Consider the following 16,021-nt stretch of genomic DNA (forward strand, 5'->3'; position numbering starts at 1 on the left):
TAAACTTACCACTACAAAGAAAATTGGATCTCTTTATAAGTACTTTTTCATCGGAGACTTTTTTCTTCTTGTTTTGGTAAACTTGGTAATCCGGGCCAATGCAACCAACCTTGGTACTCGTAAACCAGTTTGAGGAAATTAAGATACGTGTACGAATTTCTAAATTGTAGTGACTAGAGAAATCACGAATTATGGTCTGATCTCTTATGTAAACTACAAATACAAATACAAAAAAAAAAAGAAAAAAAAAATAATGCTAACAAGAAATTCAAACCAAATAATTCCAGAAAACAAAGTATAGGTTTTCGTCTACGTCAGTCAGATATCAAAAACGTGATCGAGTGAACAAATGTCAATGCCATCATATTTCTTGGTATGTATCGATCTTTTTTGTTTCTTCCTGTTTTTTGTTTGTTCACTACACCAATGGTTCTGATGATGTGGAGTACGATATGGTGTTTTCTTACAGAACACATGATCATATATATGTGAGAATGTCGTAACTCGTAAGTATTACAGTAATTTGTTTGCATCAGTCAATAAACCACAGTTTTCATGTTTTTTTACGGTGAAAGAAGATTATTTACGCCAAAGGGGAACCAATGCAATAAATAACTATTGGATTCAACGTTAAACCAAATCCTTAGATATTCTCCAATAATGCATTTTTAATGTGAGTAAACTATATGGTTTTATATTATTATAGTTTTGAGACGAATCTCATACTCAACACATAAAAAGAAGAACATGTCGGTACACAAAAGTAAAGCCCACCAAAGAAAAGAGTTAGATAAAGAGTATTAACAATAACAACAACAACCATAAAATTTATAATGTCGCTCTCATCAAAAACTCAAAACAGTGTGTTATTATTCATATGAAATTTTTTTTTTTGAAACCCTTCGAAATCTCCGCCTCGTATCTCTTATATAACGCATCTCTCCAAACTCCTAAGCATGTCCCTCTCCGTCAACTCTAACGGCCATGTCAGCCTCCGCAGCTGAACCCGTCGACTCTCTCCGTCGCAGATCTCGTAACGGAAACCACACTAACGGCGTCGCTGTTGAAGACCATCGCGTCGGAGATACAGATACTCCAATGGAGATCACTGCTAAGAACAACGGCTACGCCAACGGTGTCGGGGGAGGAGGGTGGAGGAGCAAGGCGTCGTTCATGACGTGGACGACGCGTGATGTTGTCTACGTGGCGAGACACCATTGGATACCATGCATGTTCGCTGCGGGGCTCCTGTTCTTCATGGGCGTCGAGTACACGCTCCAGATGATTCCTGCGAGATCTGAGCCGTTCGATCTTGGGTTCGTGGCCACGCGCTCATTGAATCGCGTCTTAGCCTCTTCTCCGGATCTTAACACTGTTTTAGCCGCACTAAACACGGTATGTCGTGCTACTTAATTTAGGTTATACATATATATATATTTAATGATTATCTTCAAATTCATATTGCCTCCTTCACCTAACATTTTGTTTTTTTTTGCTTTGTCATTTAATATTTTTTAAATTGAATTAGTCAAATAAAATAAACAAAAGTGGGGTAGAGATGGAAATAAACCTCTCTTTATTTTTCTTCACTCTATATATAGATTCTAGCCTTATTTAATTCTCCAGCTGGAATTTTGCTGTCAAAGCAATGAAATATCTTAAGAGATGAGACAACTGGCATTAATACTAAAATGGTCTTAATCCATGAAAGATTAATTAGATGGGTGGATAAAATGGGTCTTTAATCGATTAGTTAGTGGGTTACAAATCTATTTAATGTTAATCTTCTTTTTAACAACTGCTTTCTTTTTGTTAATATAGTATTAGCATTAATCGCTTTTAACTTTAAAAGCTAGCTAGTGCCTAGTAGTAATAGAAAAAGACACATGGTGAAAGATGAGTTGGAGACACTATCACATGCAAACAGATAGATTGGTTCAGATTCGAGTTTTGTACTTTTGAACTAAAATAGTTTTGGGTGGGGGATTGGGATGGGGACAGGTGTTCGTATTGATGCAAACAACGTATATTGTATGGACATGGTTAGTGGAAGGACGAGCACGAGCCACCATCGCGGCTTTATTCATGTTCACGTGTCGCGGCATTCTCGGCTACTCTACTCAGCTTCCTCTTCCTCAGGTTCTATATCCAATCCACTCATCTCCCTCTTTTATGCAAATATTACTTTTTCTTTTATATTAGTGATGCTATCTACTAGTATATAATATATAGTATTAGATATCGTGTAACGTTCAAAATTTACTGGTGATCCATATCAGAATTCTATCATTTAGGACATGTGATTTCCCTTGGCTACTACCCTAGAATTCTTAAGTTTCTAATAGTCTCCAAATAATTTGATTATCTGAACTCTCCTTCAAGAGTATGATTTTCTCTACAAAAAATATTTTGTTTGGTTAAATTCTAACCTTGTTTCTTTCCGTTTTATATTTTTAATTAGTTTTTACATAGACAAATTAGATATAATTTTCATGTAAAGTTTACATAAATATAAAAGACAAATTTCGTCTAAACAACAATTATTGTTGTGAAATGAAAGGAATGATAGATTGTGTTTCATGCTTTCAAGTTTTTACCTTGCCCGGTTTAGGTTAATTATCATCTTAATGATTATTTTTCGATTTTCAGACATCCCTATGTTTGTTTTCGTTTTGTCACCGAACTTTTTTCCGTCTTTCAGAATAATGATCGATGATTTGATTGACTGGACATAAAATATCAGATTCTCACTCATTTACTTTCTACAGTTATAGTGAGTCATCAAGTTTATTTTCTTTCTCGTGACAATAGTATCGGTACATGCATGGATTTATGTGTGGTCTTGTACTCTTGTTATACTGTTGGTTGGAAATAAATGATCCAAGGTTAATTAGCTTTAGTCGTAATCAGAATAAGTTAATCCTGAAAATTACATTCCTCATCTTTTACAGGATTTTTTAGGATCAGGAGTTGATTTTCCGGTGGGAAACGTCTCTTTCTTCCTCTTCTTCTCGGGCCACGTTGCTGGCTCGATGATCGCATCGTTGGACATGAAGAGAATGCAGAGGTTTAAGCTGGCGATGGTTTTTGACATCCTCAATGTATTACAATCGATCAGGCTGCTCGGTACGAGAGGACACTACACCATCGATCTTGCCGTTGGTGTTGGTGCGGGGATTCTCTTTGACTCACTGGCCGGGAAGTACGAAGAATTAAGCAGAAGACACCACCTAGGGGAGAAGACACCACCTAGGAACTGGTTGTAGTTTGATATCGAAAGACTCTCTAATCAATTTTACATGTGTTTTCTGTCAAATGTTTTACCTTAACACTAAATAGTTAAGTTGAAATTTAGTCTAATGACTTAATTATTTCTTCTTTAAAATGGTTCATTTAATACCGTTTCTTGAACATAATTATCGATCTAATTATGTTAAGGGGTTGTAGGTGAGTCTATTTAAATTTTATAGTCTCTACCAAGTTTTTTTTTGTTTTATCTTTCGATCGATTGCTAACGCTGTAGAATAGTAAAAAAAAAAAAAAAAGTGATTACACAATTGAATTGTAAAATAGTGGAAATTGATATGTTATAAAACAAATTAAATTTACAGATACCAAAAACCAGCGACTAATTTTTGTATGTACGTACTTCTTCACCAATTTTGGTGCAACATATGTTTTTGTTTTTCCATTTGGTAGGTCAAGATGGGTTTCGTGTGAAGTTAACGGGACAGGTACACCGATCCATGGTCATAAAAGTTTGGTCTCGTGAGAAAAGCAACAAATCACAATTTATTTATTTTGTCCTTTTTGTTGAGAAAATTATTTATTACTAATAGTCTTTAATATGAAACTCTGTTTATTAGTTAAACTAATAAATCGATCACGGAACAAACTCTTAGTCATTCAAAAAGAAGGCGATCAAAGGTACGAAGCAGGTTTACGGGCTTGGTTTGCATCAAGAGGACTTTAGTAGATTCATGTAATCTTTGATTCTGGTTTTATTTCAGCAACTTTTGCATATGATGTAACCAAACGTTATTTTTTCTTGAATTAATTTAACATTATATTAAAAAAAAAAAAAAAAAATCGATCACGTTGAGACCAATTATATAAACTTGAAAAATCAACATGTGTGGACATTGGACATTTATAAAACTCACCCTGTGAATTTTAGTCTTAGTGGAGTGGACAACCATCGTGTGAATCACATGAAAGTATAAGCATCCGCAAAACAAATGCTGCACATAATTATGATCTAAACTTATAGTTATGATATGTCAGGTGATTTTCTTCAAACGAGTTTTTTTTTTTTGTAATTTTATGCGGTAACAATGAGGATATAGCTACCGTCTCAAGAGATGAAATTGAACAGAATACAAAATGCTATGAATTGTTTACATATTGATAATCTCCAAATTATATATATTTTTTAATTAAACATCTGAAACTTTATTGAATTATGAGAGGTTGGTACAAAACTACAAATAAGGAAGCTAAGCAGCCATATTAGAGTTATATACACATTATTCGTACATACACAAGTAACGTGTTATTAAAGTAATGAGAATCTCATACTCTTCTCTCTTTTCATGTCGTCGAAAATATCATACTTGCGTAAAATAAGCGTGATTGTCGCTCTCTAGTCTCGTAGTCATCGTTTTCGTATGGATTTATTTTTTAAGCTCAAACAAGTTTCCTTCGGAATGTAATATCTTTATAAAACGTAACCCGTCTCTCTAACTCCCGAAGTGTCGCTCTCCGTTAATTGTAACGGTCATGTCAGACGCCGTAACCAAAACCGTCGCCCCTCTCCGTCGCAAACCGAACCCTCTTAACGGAAGACACACTAACGGCATCACCATCGACGGAATCATCGACGACCACGAAATGGAGAACATTGCGAAGAAAACCGACGACGGCGGAGGAGGAGAAGGAGAATGGACAAACAAGGCGTCTTTTATGACGTGGACGGTGGATGACTTTGTCTACGTGGCGAGACACCATTGGATACCGTGTTTATTTGCGGCCGGAGTTATGTTTTTTACGGTTGTGGAGTACACGTTCCAGATGACTCCCGCAAGTTCTCAGCCGTTTGATTTAGGATTTGTGGCCACGCGCTCTCTGCATAGCATTTTGGCATCTTCACCAAACCTTAACACCGTTTTAGCTGCTTTAAACACGGTAAAACATATACACATTATATATGACAATATATAGTACCTTCCCCATCGTATAATATTGACAACATGACATGCATGCAACACATATATAGAGATTGGTTAAATTCGTCTTTAAGTTTAATTAGATGATTTGGTTTGGTGGAGGACAGATTTTGGTAGGGATGCAAACAACGTATATTGGATGGACATGGGCAGTTGAAGGACGACCACGAGCGACCATCGCGGCTTTATTCATGTTTACGTGTCGCGGCATTCTCGGCTACTCTACTCAGCTCCCTCGCCCTCAGGTTCCACTCCACATATCTCTCTCTCTCTAAGAACATTTTTATATAGACCAAATTAAATATAGCATTACCTCATTTTGGACGTGTGACACCACTTTAGCCACAAATCGCATTAAAAAAAAAAAAAACAATTTTGATCCGGACTCTCATCATGAGAATAGTGTTCCACGAGTTGATTGACTGGACATCAAATAAAATATCACATTCTCATTTATTTACGTTCTACGGTTCTAGTCACTCGTTTACGTTCTACGGTTTTATAGTCAGACATTAAATGTAATCAATTTGACTCTTTTTAACAGGAGTTTTTAGGATCAGGAGTAGATTATCCGGTCGGAAATGTATCGTTCTTCCTCTTCTACTCGGGTCACGTCGCCGGCTCGATGATTGCATCGTTGGACATGAAGAGGATGCAGAGATTTAGGCTGGCGATGGTTTTTGACATCTTCAATGTATTACAATCGATTAGGCTGCTTGGTACGAGAGGGCACTACACGATTGATATTGCGGTTGGAGTTGGCGCTGGGATTCTCTTTGACTCTTTAGCCGGGAAATACGACGAGATGAGGAAGAGACACTTAAACACTACTCGTTTAAATTTGATCTCGAAAGACACTCTAGTACTCGATTGAAATCTTTTTTCTTTTTTTCCTTTTTCCGGAAAGTAATTGTGTATATTATATCAAATCTATTTCTTTTTTTTAAAACGTTTAGAAACACATTTAGATGAAGTCTAATGATTTAGATTTATTTTCTCTAAAATGGTTCTAGTTGAATACCATTGGTTTGAACCCACCTCAATGTGTACGTACGTGATTGTGAAGTTGGCTTAGGAGTTTTTATTGTATTCGTGAATTGTAGGGTCTTCGTACAACTATTTCAAATCCACATTAATTCTGTAGTCATGCGAAAATTTGGGTAGTTTTGTTACTTACAGAAAAAGTGTTTTCTTTATATTGGTCACTATTTTTGGGGCAACATGTTGTTTCCTATTGGTCTATCATGATGGTTGATGAATTACCGTATAGAAATAACGGGAGAGATAGACAGATAGATCCATGGTTATTAGTAGTTTGGCCTCGGCCTCAGGATTAGGGGGAATACAGATAGATCCATGTTTATTAGTAGTTTGGCCTCAGCCTCACGGCCTCAGGGTTAGGGGGAATAACAAGTTTCTAATACAAATTTTTTATATTAATTTGGTATTCAACTTATAAATAAATCAACAAGCTGTGAACATTTGTAATAGTATTCGTTTGTTGTTTTTTTTTTCTCTTTCAAAAAAAAAACCATTTGTAATCTTCTGTGGCTAAAGATATTGTAACTGTAAAGCTTTGTATATAATTTACTGTATTAAAAATCGACAAGTGATATCTTTGTATTCAAATACTGAAACTAACATAGGTGTGTCTATATTTACTTAATCAATAATTAGTTCTATTCCTCAGAATCGGATAACTCGAGGGGACAAGAGCCATCATCAACATTAGCGTATGGGTTGAAATGTTCCGAATTTGTATCCATGCACCCAGGAACCAGATCCAGATTGCATCTATCTCCCTGAAATTACATTTTAACGTTAAGTGTATTCATATTTTTTTATATAAAGATTTATAATATATTGTTTGGTGAGAGCTTACTCCTTCGACCGTCAAGTTGGCGATCATTGTGCAACGTGTGGCAACAACGTTCGAGTCAGGAAATATTGCTCTCTCGCAAGCTCCATCTTGGCTCAACTCGTTGGCTAGACCCTTTTTGCACCAATTGATAAATCATAAGTTGTGCATATTGCATATAATATAGATGACTAATCAAAAAATAAATTAAATCGAATAAAAATCATTATATACCTCATCGAAGAACTCGATAGGTTTGTTTCGCCATTGCTTGGGGACTTGAAACTGAAGTCTGTATGGACCGTCCCAATCGACACCGTTGGTGAACGAGAATATCAAATTCACAGCTGATAACGAATGATACACACGAAAGACGAAAAACATCACATATAAAAAACTAATTGGTTTGGTCACAAGAAAGAAATGCTTTGAATTTGATATTTGATTATACAAGAAAACGAACCATGTTTAGGAATGCAAATCTGCATAGTGTAAATTGGAGAGTCGGCTTTGCCTCGATCTTTCTTTAGCATTGCTCTTGGCTCCCCACCACACATGATTGGTTGGTTAAATCCTCCTGCACGAGTAATCAATTCACTAATTTTTTTCAGTTTTTGTTAGACCATAAGATTAGTCTATGTAGCCTCCGAACAACTCCACGGGATTTTTTTTGAATACAAGTTAATAATTAATTAGATGTTTATGAGATACTGACCGTTAAAAGCAACCCCATAGTCCTCGTTAAGAGTGAGTTTGCTTGCAGCTGGATTATAGAAAAGTTTCAACTTTTCACCCTACAATCCCAAAAAGATTTATTAGAAACTTGAGTTAAAGAGCCTTAACTCTAGTCATTCTCAGCATTGAAAAATGGCTAGAGAAACTTACTGCGGTTGGAGGAAGACCATTCATGGTTTTCCAGTACACTGGAGCAGTACCCATCTCGAACATTGCCCATGAAGGAAGCTTATATCTACCAAAAAATAATCAACCCCATGATGATATATGTTAGTTATTAGATTCATATAGTCATATCGACCAAAGGAACAGTACGAAACAAAATAAAGACATACTCTTTGATTTCTTCTTGTGGAGCAAGAGTTGTGGCAACAGCTTTTACTTGCAAATCAAGTTTCCTCTTTGGAAATCTCCTTTGTATTGGACTGATCGTTGGACTATACACTGTATTTATTACTCAAAAGGTTCAATTTTCACATAATACAAGCTATATAATCAAAGCATATAGTATATAGAATCAACATCAAAGAAGTAGGAACTTCAAGTGAAAAGACTTACAAAAACTGCGTTTAGAGGATAAAGCCTGCGAAGGAGAGGCAAAAATGGCAGCGGTATTAGCGGCAGCAGCCATGGAAACTGATCTGATTGAAATTTTTTTTTTTTTTTTTTGTTGGGGATGAAAGAAGGAGAAAAATATGGGAGTAATTTGATATATGACTTCAAGATAAGAGTTTTCTGACACCACAAATACAAATATCTTGATAGATTTTTTCATATACAGATAAAAACAAAGTTGAACAAAGACTTATGTTATCATCATTGAGAGAAAATATCAAATTTGAATTGTAATGGTAACGTTTCCCTTACACACTCTTGGGATCTTCTTTAATGGATAAGAAAAAAATGGGCCTATACATATATAAGCCCATAGGAAAAGACAAAAAGTAAGCCCGATTTGGGGTATCCAGAATTGTTTCCAAAAACAAAACATTGAGGCGGTTTGTTAAGTTTCCAAAAACAACAAGGGCTTTAAAGTAAAAAGCTAGAAAATTTTGAAGGGAAGATCCGCGTTGAAGATAACTGCCCCAAATTGGCAATCCAAATCCCTAGACCATCTTATCCTCATTCTCTGAATATCTAAGCCGCAATGTAGTTCGTGAACCACAAAAAAGATCAGAATCCTTTGCACGTCTCTGTCATAAACAACTATTACTACTTGTGAAGCATACAAAAAAGACCGACCCTAATTTATACACGCACACATATTAACATATACACTACATATCATATCAGATATATAAGGAGGGTTTAAGAATTCTTCTATTTCTTCTCTCTCTCGGCCAACAACCACATCGACAATGGCTTCTCTTCTTACGAAGCCTAAGCCCGTTTTCCTCTGTTCTTCTCCACGAACTCTACACGCGTCAACACCGTCATTGAGTTTCAGCAGAATCTCATTCACCCACCATCAAAAGCTTGCTCCTTTCAAGCTTCCTAGCCTCGTTGTCGCATTCTCTGAAAAGGGTCTGAAGAGAGATGTCTCCGCTGGAGCTGCAGCAACGGAGGGTGATTACAGGAGGATTATGCTGTCAGATGTGTTGGTGAAGAAGAAGGAGAAAGTACATTGGTGGGAGAGAGAATGGAAAGCTATGGATTTTGGAGCTGTCGCTGTGGTTTTGTCTATGCATTTGCTTAGTCTCTTGGCTCCGTTTCAGTTCAATTGGAGAGCTGTTTCCGTTGCTTTTGGGCTTTATATCGTTACAGGTCTTCTGGGTATTACTCTGTCTTTTCATAGGAATCTTTCACACAAAGCCTTCAAGCTTCCCAAATGGCTTGAGTACTTGTTTGCTTATTGTGGAGCACAAGCTCTTCAGGTGATTTGATGATAATGCAGAGTTGTTGAATGTGTAAAGCTGATTGATTTTGACCCCAAATTGTCTAACTGATGTTGTTTCTTCTTCAGGGGAACCCAATTGATTGGGTGAGTACACATAGGTACCATCATCAGTTCTGTGATTCAGACAGAGATCCTCATAGCCCACTTGATGGATTTTGGTTCAGTCACATGAATTGGATGTTTGATACCAATACAATCACTAAAAGGGTAACAATTTACCTTTTTCTTTCTCATATTAAGACTTGTCTGAAAATGGTATTCTCTGTTGTTTCCGGGGACTTAGATATTTTGTTTTTGATGTTTAAAGTGTGGAGAGCCTAATAACGTTGCGGATTTGGAGAAGCAGCCATTTTATCAATTCCTTCGAGACACGTACATTTTTCATCCCGTGGCTCTAGCGGTTGCTCTATATGCAATGGGTGGCTTTCCATTCATTGTTTGGGGAATGGTATGTTCTGTGGCTACAGTAATCGTTGCGTTTCAATTCTATCACTGCTAATTTCGAGAACTAGCTATATAGGATTATGACTTGTTTTGCTAGGCGAATTCTAAATAATCCCACCAGTTTTATGTGTAGCTATCAATTTGCTGGGCCAAATCTCCTCCTGATTTCCCTTACACAGCTTGCGTTTTCTTTGTCATTTAGTGCAACTTAGATTATTGACCTTAAGCACGCAAGTTGTGTTAGTTGAACAAAACAGAACCACAAGTAAATAACTTATCTTTCTTGTAAGAAAGGTTTGTGGTTCATGCCCTTCTCGTGAATGGACTAATTTCTATTTGCTTGTATTTCAAAAGAAACAACATTTGCATGCTAAAAGTGAAACCACATCGACAGGTTTAGCAATTTCGTAAACGGAACGAAAGGAAGAGAATATAGCAGAAGAAACTTGATTTTAACTACTCCAACACTTCCACAGTTTGGACTTTATTTTTTCGACCATAGTGTTTCTGATCTTTTTGTTTTTTGGGTTTTGCAGGGTGTAAGAATAGTATGGGTATATCATATAACTTGGCTAGTAAACTCAGCTTGTCATGTATGGGGGAAACAAGCATGGAACACCGGCGATTTGTCTAAGAACAACTGGTAAAACTCATCATCGATCACTGCTTAATCACGCGATCCATCTTAAGATCCACTAAAAGAAACTCGGAATTATAACTTTTCAGGTGGGTAGCAGCTCTAGCATTCGGGGAAGGATGGCACAACAATCACCATGCTTTTGAGTTCTCAGCTCGACACGGTCTAGAATGGTGGCAACTTGATATGACTTGGTATGTCGTTAGGTTTCTACAAGCCCTCGGTTTAGCAACTGATGTCAAGCTCCCATCGGAAGCTCAGAAACAAAGAATGGCATTGACCAGCGACTGATCTTGAAACTACGGAGTTAGAACTGTCGGTACTATGAAGATTAAGAAAAAAGGGTTTTGTGCTTCTTTTTTTCGTGTTTACATTAAGGTATATAAATATATATATATATATATATATCTGTGCAAGAGATTGTATGTGACAAACTGATAATGAATTTGAAATATCTATAATTACATACAATACAAAAGAAATGAAAAGGGATGGAAAAGATTCACGTTCTGTTTGGCCAAGATGTCCAGGGCAATTCTAGATACTCAACTGGTTTGGGCTTTGGGAACAATTCTTTGAAATCCAATTCTAGGCCTCTAAACACGATCCCTTTCGGGGTTGCCTCGTGAGCACATGACGAATGAGGGCACATCTTAGCATCAAGATAGGTGTTTTCGATCACGAGTGTGGCTTTTCCTAAGGCAGACCGGATCTCGCAGATGTGGATCGCCGGTATTTTGCTTTCGCCATCTATGAGGATGATTGGGAATGAAAATTGAGCTCCTGGCTTTGAAGCTCGATGCCAGCCATAGTCTTTGCGTTTAGACTGGCAACGATAGACTATCTCGGGGCGGATTAATCCTGTCATTGCGTTACGGATTGTTACGTTCATGTATACATAGCCGGGTTCCTCGAGAGCCACCGCGTTAGAAGAGATCATGATTGCTTGTAGAACAAGACACCATCGAGCTATGGTTTTGACGACGTTGTTGTTAAGATCCCTCATTTTTTTTTTTGCGCGTGTGTGTTTTCTATCGTTCGTGTTCGCCCTTAACTCAGAAATTTTTGTTGAAAATAGTACACAGCTTACTTGAAACCGAAGCTGTTAAATATTTCTTTTATATTCTCAAATAGTAACTAACTCATAGTTTTTTTTGGCCACGAACAAACAAATGGTTGCATATACTAAAAATGAAAGATCTAATTTTTGCTCGAAGCTGTCACGTACTGCATATAGCTTTATTAGTCTGTTCAAAATTTGTTTTTTGGGCCTGTGTTAATTGTGCAGACTCGGCCCAGAATGGGCTCATTAGTCTCACCAAGTCATCATCCTTCGTGCTCCTCACGTGATTTGTTTTTAAAGTCCTCCCACATGTATCGCCACGTCAGCAATCGTACTTCTTCTATGTGTCATATCATTACGTATAGCTCACGTTAACGCACAATTTGGAGATTAGGGTTGATATAATCATATCAAATCTTTGCACTGACGACCGGCAACTTACGCTTAATTTCCAATACTACCATCAAATTATATTTTTTTTTTATAGGAGAAGTTTATCTTGATTTCGCTAACTACGATAATGGTACACTTGCTTTTCAGGTTTGAACAAGTAACTATATACATATAATTAATAATGAAATAAAACTTGGGGGGTTTGATGATGGGCATATATCTTACATTACATTGAACGTGGGGGAGCAACCATCGTTACCATCACCAATACACTGATACATACTGTGATCCTCATACTCCTCTCCATGGATTTTTGTTCAGTTACTTCATCTGGATCTTTGACACTTCTTCTATCCTTCACAAGGTAATTAATGAAATGCACTCTCATAAATTATCGTTAACTAAAGTACAGAGGAGAGCTTAATCATGTGTTATACACAGTGTAGAGCTCTTTTATTTTATTTTATTATACGAAATCTTTTTATAAACTATGTTAAAATTCTTAAATCATTTAAAATTTATGTGGCAGGGAGTTAGAATTGTATTCGTATTACATTCCACATTTCTGACGACCGCAGATTCACATATATGGGGAACTCAGCCATGGAAAACTGGAGATCTCTCCAAGAACAATTGGTAGTTTTTTCATAAAAACGACTTTTTAAATACATATGTTTTCTATTTCTATAGTTTTTTTTTTTGAATTGCATCTAAAGTGTACAAATATTCACAAAATAAATGGATTCTGAAGGGGAAAGCTGGCGCAACAACCATCATGCGTTCGAGTTCTCAGAGAGACATGGACTTGAGTGGTGGCAACTCAACATCACTTGGTACTTCATTCAATATCTACAAGCTCTTGGATTGGCCACAAATGTTAAGTTGGCCACGCAGAAGCTCACAATCAGAGATTGACTTGCGCCGAATGATATGTTAAATATACAGTCTTCACATAATAAGTGAATGGACGAGGTGCTTTAATTTGAGGGAATAATAATACCAAATGTATTTATTATCTGCTAGTAAGCTTTTGTTTTCTTTGGTTTTGCATAATAATATATATTCATCTTTTTCTGTGTGTGTGTGTTTTTCAACGAATATTTTGAGCATAGAAAGAGTAATAATACTAACATTGATCACATGGATTCGAGTAATATAACATCCGGATCCTATAATTAGCATTTGGCTCTAGGAAATCTTTAGATCACATGAGTTATAAAATAAAATAAAAAGTAATAACAGTAACAAAAACTTATAGATGGATGGTGCACCGATATAAATGTAAACTTGCCAAAAAAGATAACCTACTTGTTCGGTGTCAATCAACCAAAATCATCGAATCCAGTAAACATAAGGTTCTATAAGATCTTGACAGTCCGCCGTAAGGTCGGTTTCACAAAGTATTCAATAAAATAAAAAATACATTATTTACGTACGGTTTCTTCGAATCTTTTTAATCGGTTACTCGCTCTGTTTCCTCTATTTTGTCGAACAACTGGTACTTAACGCTTATGTTGTGTCGATAGATAATTGGTTCGTATTTGTGTATTAATTTGTCGTACTTAATAACTAATAAGATACACGTATATACGTGGTAGTAGCCTAGCTAGTGCCCTAGTGGGCGAGACGTGCAAAAACTTGTAACCTTTTTTTTTTTTTGAGAAAGGCAGAAAGCTTAAAACTTACCAACCAATATTACTACTAAACTACTACGTACGAGAATTAGACATCGTGCTATCGGTAGCCACACCCATTTTTTCCTTTTATGAGAAGTTGCGGGAAATTCTATTATACTCATCCTAGAGGAATGAGTAAAATTTAAGCAAAACAATACCCATGAACGTTATATTTAAGTCAATTTTTTGTTTTGTTTTGTAAAACCAACAAATTTCTTTCAGTCAAGTATATTCTATATATAGTATAAGTAGCACACTCGATTGAGGCATTACTTTTCATAAGAACTTTACGACATGGTGTGTCTCTCTACAACTCCCAAACAGCTTTCTCTTTTTCCACCACTTGTTAAACAACGTAACCCAAGAAATAGCAATGCATTGTTCACACTTAACATACATAACTCTACAAGCTCTTTTTGGACCACACGAGGAGGACCCGTGGCTCACACGAAACACACGGTCGTGGCTGTTTATGATGCACCAGATCAGGTTGAGGGCTCCCGGAAGATACCCTTCTCGAAGGTTTTGGTGGTGAGAAAACAGAGGTCATTTCGGGAAAGGAGTTGGACTTCTTGGGACGTGACCAAGTTAGTCATATTCGTCGGGATTCATTTGCTGAGTCTTTTGGCTCCATTTTACTGCAGTTGGAAGGCATTTTGGGCTTTCCTTTGGCTCGTTTACATCAATGGAATATGCATCACGTTTTCTTATCATAGGAACCTTTCACACCGAAGTTTTGATCTGCCGAAATGGCTCGAGTATCTCTTTGCTTATGGTGGCGTTCTGGCTTTTCAGGTTTGGCATATATATTCCCACTGAACATTATATTAAGAAAGTCTACATATATTGTATGTTTAATCCTAACTTCTAAAAATTTTGTATGCAGGGAGACCCAATAGAGTGGGTGAGCAACCATCGGTACCATCATAAGCACTGTGAGACACAACGTGATCCACACAGTCCTACGCAAGGGTTTTGGTTTAGTCATATGGCATGGATATTTGATACGGGCTATATACTCGAAAAGGTATATTATTTATTGTGAAAAATATAATTAGACCATGTTAGGATGATTAAGTAATTATAGAATCAATGAACTCATAAATAGAACTTGATATTGTGGAAGAAATTCAAAGATGCATGATTACTTTAAAGATGTTGTAGTATGTAGTAAACTACCGTGTTTATATATGATTTTTTTAAGAATATGGTCGAATTTGATGAGATAGGGCCATACCGGATTTGAGTAGGTATGGCCCTCATAGAAATGGTTCTATACATTTGGAATAGACCTAACCTTTGACTAAACCATCGGGTACATGCACGCAGTGTGGTGGAGAGGAGAATGTACAAGACCTTGTAAGGCAGCCCTTCTATAGGTTCCTTCAGCGAACCGTGCTTTTGCATATAATGGCTTATGCCCTTCTCTTCTATTTTTGTGGAGGCATGCCTTTACTCGTCTGGGGAATTGTAAGGATACATACCATTCCTTATCTTAGTCTCAATTATAATGCTATTATCTATGCAAAAGATTATTATAAAGGTAGAAGTGAAATGATTAGAGAACAACATTGGCAGGGTGTTGCAATTGTGGTTCGACTCCACCTGACTTTTCTCGTGAACTCAGCTTGCCATATATGGGGAACACGAGCTTGGAATACACCTGACTTCTCCAAGAACAACTGGTACTGTAAATACACACATGTGCTAACTAAATAATGATCTTTTATCAAAGAAATAAAAAAATAAGACTTAAATAGTGATAATAACAATGATTAAATTGGTGGTGACTAAAATAGGTGGGTAGCGATTTTAACACTTGGCGAGGGATGGCATAACAATCATCATGCGTTCGAGTTCTCGGCCAGGCATGGACTGGAATGGTGGCAGCTCGACATTACTTGGTGTTTCATTAGGTTTCTTGAAGCTATTGGTTTGGCCACTAACGTTAAGTTACCAACTGAATCTCAAAAGAAAATAATGAATTTGGTCCATGATGGGTAAGCAAGCCTCCAAGAACATCCCATACAGAGAAGTAATCTGATTTGTATTTTCACTTGAAACTAGTATATTTATCACAAGCATAATTTTAT

The 16,021-nt window shown here is 36.7% G+C and overlaps 6 protein-coding genes across 7 annotated transcripts; 4 read left to right on the forward strand and 2 right to left on the reverse strand.

Annotated features, from left to right (window-relative positions):
- Positions 1–706: 706 nt before the first annotated feature.
- On the forward strand, positions 707–3,416 carry LOC17891738 (phosphatidylcholine:diacylglycerol cholinephosphotransferase 1). Its single transcript, XM_006298192.2, has 3 exons — positions 707–1,395; positions 2,002–2,139; positions 2,952–3,416. Exons 1-3 carry the CDS (start codon positions 985–987, stop codon positions 3,264–3,266), a joined length of 864 nt encoding a protein of 287 aa, XP_006298254.1. The 5' UTR covers positions 707–984; the 3' UTR covers positions 3,267–3,416.
- Positions 3,417–4,570: 1,154 nt separating this feature from the next.
- LOC17893705 (phosphatidylcholine:diacylglycerol cholinephosphotransferase 2) lies at positions 4,571–6,215 on the forward strand. The gene is made up of 3 exons (XM_006299256.2): positions 4,571–5,184; positions 5,333–5,470; positions 5,770–6,215. Exons 1-3 carry the CDS (start codon positions 4,780–4,782, stop codon positions 6,097–6,099), a joined length of 873 nt encoding a protein of 290 aa, XP_006299318.1. The 5' UTR covers positions 4,571–4,779; the 3' UTR covers positions 6,100–6,215.
- A 568-nt stretch (positions 6,216–6,783) lies between these two features.
- On the reverse strand, positions 6,784–8,513 carry LOC17892960. The gene is made up of 8 exons (XM_006298102.2): positions 8,377–8,513; positions 8,154–8,262; positions 7,969–8,053; positions 7,799–7,877; positions 7,547–7,660; positions 7,318–7,430; positions 7,108–7,218; positions 6,784–7,027 (listed from the first exon to the last, which is right to left on the reverse strand). Exons 1-8 carry the CDS (start codon positions 8,447–8,449, stop codon positions 6,905–6,907), a joined length of 807 nt encoding a protein of 268 aa, XP_006298164.2. The 5' UTR covers positions 8,450–8,513; the 3' UTR covers positions 6,784–6,904.
- A 430-nt stretch (positions 8,514–8,943) lies between these two features.
- On the forward strand, positions 8,944–11,378 carry LOC17892436 (palmitoyl-monogalactosyldiacylglycerol delta-7 desaturase, chloroplastic). Of its 2 annotated transcripts, XR_002834721.1 has the most exons (6): positions 8,944–9,692; positions 9,782–9,922; positions 10,023–10,163; positions 10,696–10,802; positions 10,886–11,174; positions 11,319–11,378. XR_002834721.1 is itself a non-coding variant. In XM_006297894.2 (5 exons), exons 1-5 carry the CDS (start codon positions 9,177–9,179, stop codon positions 11,085–11,087), a joined length of 1,107 nt encoding a protein of 368 aa, XP_006297956.1. In that variant the 5' UTR covers positions 8,944–9,176; the 3' UTR covers positions 11,088–11,264. The 2 variants fall into 2 exon arrangements, 1 of the variants encoding a protein (XP_006297956.1); XM_006297894.2 differs by lacking the exon at positions 11,319–11,378 and having other exon boundaries at positions 10,886–11,264.
- Positions 11,299–11,947, reverse strand: LOC17891255. The gene has a single exon (XM_006299697.2). The coding sequence runs from the start codon at positions 11,800–11,802 to the stop codon at positions 11,299–11,301; it is 504 nt and encodes a 167-aa protein (XP_006299759.1). The 5' UTR covers positions 11,803–11,947.
- A 2,275-nt stretch (positions 11,948–14,222) lies between these two features.
- Positions 14,223–15,932, forward strand: LOC17893019 (probable lipid desaturase ADS3.2, chloroplastic). The gene is made up of 5 exons (XM_006300180.1): positions 14,223–14,723; positions 14,815–14,955; positions 15,258–15,398; positions 15,507–15,613; positions 15,728–15,932. Exons 1-5 carry the CDS (start codon positions 14,223–14,225, stop codon positions 15,930–15,932), a joined length of 1,095 nt encoding a protein of 364 aa, XP_006300242.1.
- The last annotated feature ends 89 nt before the right edge of the window (positions 15,933–16,021 follow it).

Source organism: Capsella rubella, unplaced genomic scaffold, assembly GCF_000375325.1.
Source record: "Capsella rubella cultivar Monte Gargano unplaced genomic scaffold, Caprub1_0 scaffold_3, whole genome shotgun sequence".
Classification (NCBI taxonomy): Eukaryota; Viridiplantae; Streptophyta; class Magnoliopsida; order Brassicales; family Brassicaceae; genus Capsella; species Capsella rubella.

What these genes read in the sequence shown, in the direction of transcription:
- LOC17891738 (XM_006298192.2), top strand. Translation starts at nt 985, where the DNA reads ATGTCAGCCTCCGCAGCTGAACCCGTCGACTCTCTCCGTCGCAGATCT. An exon ending in TTTTAGCCGCACTAAACACG is followed by an intron (nt 1,396 to 2,001) that starts GTATGTCGTGCT and finishes GGATGGGGACAG; the next exon opens with GTGTTCGTATTGATGCAAAC. An exon ending in CTCAGCTTCCTCTTCCTCAG is followed by an intron (nt 2,140 to 2,951) that starts GTTCTATATCCA and finishes CATCTTTTACAG; the next exon opens with GATTTTTTAGGATCAGGAGT.
- LOC17893705 (XM_006299256.2), top strand. Translation starts at nt 4,780, where the DNA reads ATGTCAGACGCCGTAACCAAAACCGTCGCCCCTCTCCGTCGCAAACCG. An exon ending in TTTTAGCTGCTTTAAACACG is followed by an intron (nt 5,185 to 5,332) that starts GTAAAACATATA and finishes GGTGGAGGACAG; the next exon opens with ATTTTGGTAGGGATGCAAAC. An exon ending in CTCAGCTCCCTCGCCCTCAG is followed by an intron (nt 5,471 to 5,769) that starts GTTCCACTCCAC and finishes TCTTTTTAACAG; the next exon opens with GAGTTTTTAGGATCAGGAGT.
- LOC17892960 (XM_006298102.2), bottom strand. Translation starts at nt 8,449, where the DNA reads ATGGCTGCTGCCGCTAATACCGCTGCCATTTTTGCCTCTCCTTCGCAG. An exon ending in ATGGTCTTCCTCCAACCGCA is followed by an intron (nt 7,878 to 7,968) that starts GTAAGTTTCTCT and finishes TTGGGATTGTAG; the next exon opens with GGTGAAAAGTTGAAACTTTT. An exon ending in GATTTGCATTCCTAAACATG is followed by an intron (nt 7,431 to 7,546) that starts GTTCGTTTTCTT and finishes ATTCGTTATCAG; the next exon opens with CTGTGAATTTGATATTCTCG.
- LOC17892436 (XM_006297894.2), top strand. Translation starts at nt 9,177, where the DNA reads ATGGCTTCTCTTCTTACGAAGCCTAAGCCCGTTTTCCTCTGTTCTTCT. An exon ending in GTGGAGCACAAGCTCTTCAG is followed by an intron (nt 9,693 to 9,781) that starts GTGATTTGATGA and finishes TTTCTTCTTCAG; the next exon opens with GGGAACCCAATTGATTGGGT. An exon ending in CCAATACAATCACTAAAAGG is followed by an intron (nt 9,923 to 10,022) that starts GTAACAATTTAC and finishes TGATGTTTAAAG; the next exon opens with TGTGGAGAGCCTAATAACGT.
- LOC17891255 (XM_006299697.2), bottom strand. Translation starts at nt 11,802, where the DNA reads ATGAGGGATCTTAACAACAACGTCGTCAAAACCATAGCTCGATGGTGT.
- LOC17893019 (XM_006300180.1), top strand. Translation starts at nt 14,223, where the DNA reads ATGGTGTGTCTCTCTACAACTCCCAAACAGCTTTCTCTTTTTCCACCA. An exon ending in GTGGCGTTCTGGCTTTTCAG is followed by an intron (nt 14,724 to 14,814) that starts GTTTGGCATATA and finishes TTTTGTATGCAG; the next exon opens with GGAGACCCAATAGAGTGGGT. An exon ending in GACTTCTCCAAGAACAACTG is followed by an intron (nt 15,614 to 15,727) that starts GTACTGTAAATA and finishes TGACTAAAATAG; the next exon opens with GTGGGTAGCGATTTTAACAC.